This window comes from Octopus bimaculoides, chromosome 7, assembly GCF_001194135.2.
Source record: "Octopus bimaculoides isolate UCB-OBI-ISO-001 chromosome 7, ASM119413v2, whole genome shotgun sequence".
Lineage (NCBI taxonomy): Eukaryota > Metazoa > Mollusca > Cephalopoda > Octopoda > Octopodidae > Octopus > Octopus bimaculoides.
The window spans coordinates 88938197-88941659 of record NC_068987.1 but is presented as its reverse complement, the minus strand read 5'-3'; the positions used below and the strand labels follow the sequence as shown (position 1 = coordinate 88941659).

The following is a 3463-nucleotide window of genomic DNA, read 5'->3' as shown; positions in this document are numbered from 1 at the left end:
ATATACATATATATATACACACACACGTGTGTGTATTTGTATTTATATATGGTTTGATAAGTGTTAACGCACGAAACTCTCGGGCCTTGAGTCACTCTGATGCGTCTTCTAAATATTAATAAAAAAATATACATATACATACACATGCATACATACATACATACGTACACACACACGTATACTCATTCGTTCTAATTTGATGTTATTCACTCCGTCTCTATTCAAAGATTCTCGCTACAAGCGATATTTCAGGTGACTGAAAATCTCGCCCGAAGAATTGTTCATATGTGTATGTATATAGTTGAAATTTACAGAAAAACAGAAGACGAAGACAGGTGTATAAACAACAAGCAGGTGTATTAGTTTGACGCTCGGGAAGGTGAGATAATCTTTTAAGTTTCGAGCCTACGCTCTTCAGCAAAAAGGAACACGAGGAAATAAACAGAGAGACAGTAATAAAAAAACAACTTTTGGAGCTAGCGGACAATCATGTATGTGTGTGTGTGTGTGTGTGTGTGTGTGTGTATATATATATATATATATATATATATATATATATACACACACACATATATATATAGCCTGGTACTTATTCTATCGTTTCCTTTTGGCGAACCGCTAAACTACGGGAAGATAAACACATCAAAAACGGTTGTCAAGTGATAGAATAAGTGTCAGACTTAAAAAATAAGTACTGGCGTTGATTCATTTGACTAAAATTCTCCAAGGTGGTGCTCCAGCAATGTCGCGCTTTAATGATTGAAACAAGTAAGAGATAAAAAATGAAAGATGCACACACACACACACACACACACACACACACACACACACACACGCAAGCGAGCACACATACACATGCCCATATGTGGAGAACATATTTTCTTCAGGGCATTCTTCTGTTATTAGCTTTTTACAGTTGGTTTGGAGCACCAGAGTTCCTAGACCTGTTTCTGACGTTTCTAGATCTTCACACTCTCATCTTCAAGAATTGAATTGAATCTATTTGTTATTTGTGTTGCTTCTTATATACTGATTGGATTTGTGTAGACTTTTCCCCTAATGGATTTTGGACCATTGGTTCCATGCATCAGTAATCACAGCCGTTGTGTGTTTTTGCCGTTCGATCAATTTCCTTTGGAATTCCGTCGTATATTTTTCGTTTTTAGCTGTAATATCATGTAATTTCATGTTCGTATAAAAGGGGGACTGTTTTTCTTTTATGTACTTTCATTACATACAACGCCAGATGTAATCAATTCTCGAAAACGAGACTGTGAAGGTCTAGAAACGTCGGATATGGATCTCGGAACTCCATTTTTCCAAATCAACCATAAAAAACTAATAAGAAAATATGAAAAATCTAAAATAAATAAAGATAACACTTGAACATAGTCGTGTATTTAATAAAACACACACACTCGCATATATATGAATATATAGATATGTATATATATAAGGATGAAAGAAAGAAAATGGAGAATTAAGGATGTATAAATAATTTATATCGTAGAAAAAAATTATTTATACATCCATAATTCTCCATTTTCTTTCATCATAATAAACAATATGTATTACTATAATAACCCTTAGCATATCGCCGAGATTTTCTCCTTATATGATAGTGATTAAACAGTGAAATTTTTGGATTATTTAATCCCTAATGAGGACCCGACATCCTCGAATTGACTACATATATATATGTGTGTGTGTGTGTGTGTGTGTGTGTGTGTGTGTATGTATATATACATACATACATATATATATGTGTGTGCGCACACACAAATATACTGGCACATATGCATACACTCACACATATACACGTGCATATATATAATTCATACAATAACAAACACACCCTTAAACTGTACATTTTGTGGCACCAAACTTACCTTTCTCTTAGACTTTTCTTGGGCCAAGGTTGTGGACAAAATGGCAACACCAGGGGCTTTGCGTTTCATCAAGGTTAACACTATGATCGAATAGGCGACTATCATGACCAGAATGGGGATAAAATATAGAACAAGTATAAAGATTATATAGTAAATCTTGCGGACAGGCTGGTCAGTTTCGCATTTGGTATTTATATATACGGTTGGCCAGACTTCATCGCAATAAATCTCGTGGCGGTCAGCCCAAGTAAATTCAGATTGTTGTCGAACGATAAGTTGTGGCGCAGCAACACTGATTGATATAAACCAGATCATACTAATGACGATGCTGGCTTTCGTAGAAGACATTCTACTGCGAAGCGGGAAGACGATAGCCATGAAACGGTCGGCTGATATTGTGGTCAGACTGAGAACGCTTAACGTTACTGCAATCACTGAAAAAGAAAACAAGAATGCTGTTTATTTTTTAAGATAAAGATGGCGTCAAATATGGACACATGGACAATTACAGTCGAAACTAATGGCATCAATAATGGAATATTACAACAATAGTGAGTTGATTCAGTTTTAATATGTTCCAGTAGATTTGAACGTGAATAAGCTAATCATTGTTGTATTTCACTTCGGAGAACAACTTTTTTTCAGAAAATGTTTTGACAAAACACACGATTCAATGACGTAAGGGGTGGGGAACTTTGAGATACCGATGTTTCGATCTAATTGTGTTAGAGCGAGGAGCCGTTACAATTGATTTTTGTCCTCGAAAATTTCTTTTTTATTTCTACGTTAGAAATTGTTAAGTTTTGATTGGTGAGGGTAGAAGATTGCTAAAATGGCGAGTCAAGCAAAAGAATGTAAGAAGAACGGATCAATGGAATAATCCATTGTCAGCTGAAATATCACAACAAATCAGCAATGTTTCATCAATATCATAGTATCGACCAGACCATCAGATGGCGTTATACACCGCTGGTCACAATGCACTTCCAGTTATGTCTTGATTGTACCATTCTTGGATCTTGTTCAAAACGGGGGCACCAGTATTTTCTTAACGAAACTCTTTGAAACTTGGGACACTGGTAGAATGTGTCATATAAAGCATCTTTTTCTCTTAGTCTTCTTAAAAAAAAACGTACATCGCAAGTTATTTCATGTTAAAGTTGTCGTATTTCTGTAATTTCAACCAATGACTGACGTCCATACAGCCGTAAAAATTAAGTACTGACTACGTAAACAAACGATTCTCGGCGGTGATAAAATTATTATTTCCTTGTCAAAAAACGGTTGAAGCAGATTGGCAGTAGCTAATAAACCTTTCTATTATAGGCACAAGGTATGGTTTTTTAGGGAAGGAGCAAGTCAATTAGGGTTAGGGAAAACGAACACACGTGTGTTGCCTCTGCAAAATGTCAGAAGTAATGGAGATTAAATACGCTTTACACCGCTTAAAGTGCCAAAGGAGTAAGTATAAACAGCTGAATACTTGTCAGTGATTGGTTGAAATTATCGAAATAAGACAATTTTTTACATGAAATAAATCCGAATACAAAAAATTTTTTCTGTTCTATAACACA

At 35.3% G+C, this 3463-nt stretch overlaps 1 protein-coding gene across 1 annotated transcript in view; it reads right to left on the bottom strand.

Moving 5' to 3' along the window:
* Positions 1-3463, bottom strand: part of LOC106870565 (QRFP-like peptide receptor) — a 73878-nt gene that overhangs the window by 13914 nt on the left and 56501 nt on the right. Inside the window, exon 5 of the mRNA XM_014916691.2 lies at positions 1890-2323. Within this exon, the coding sequence (XP_014772177.1) occupies positions 1890-2323 (434 nt within the window). The remainder of the gene's footprint in view (positions 1-1889; positions 2324-3463) is intronic.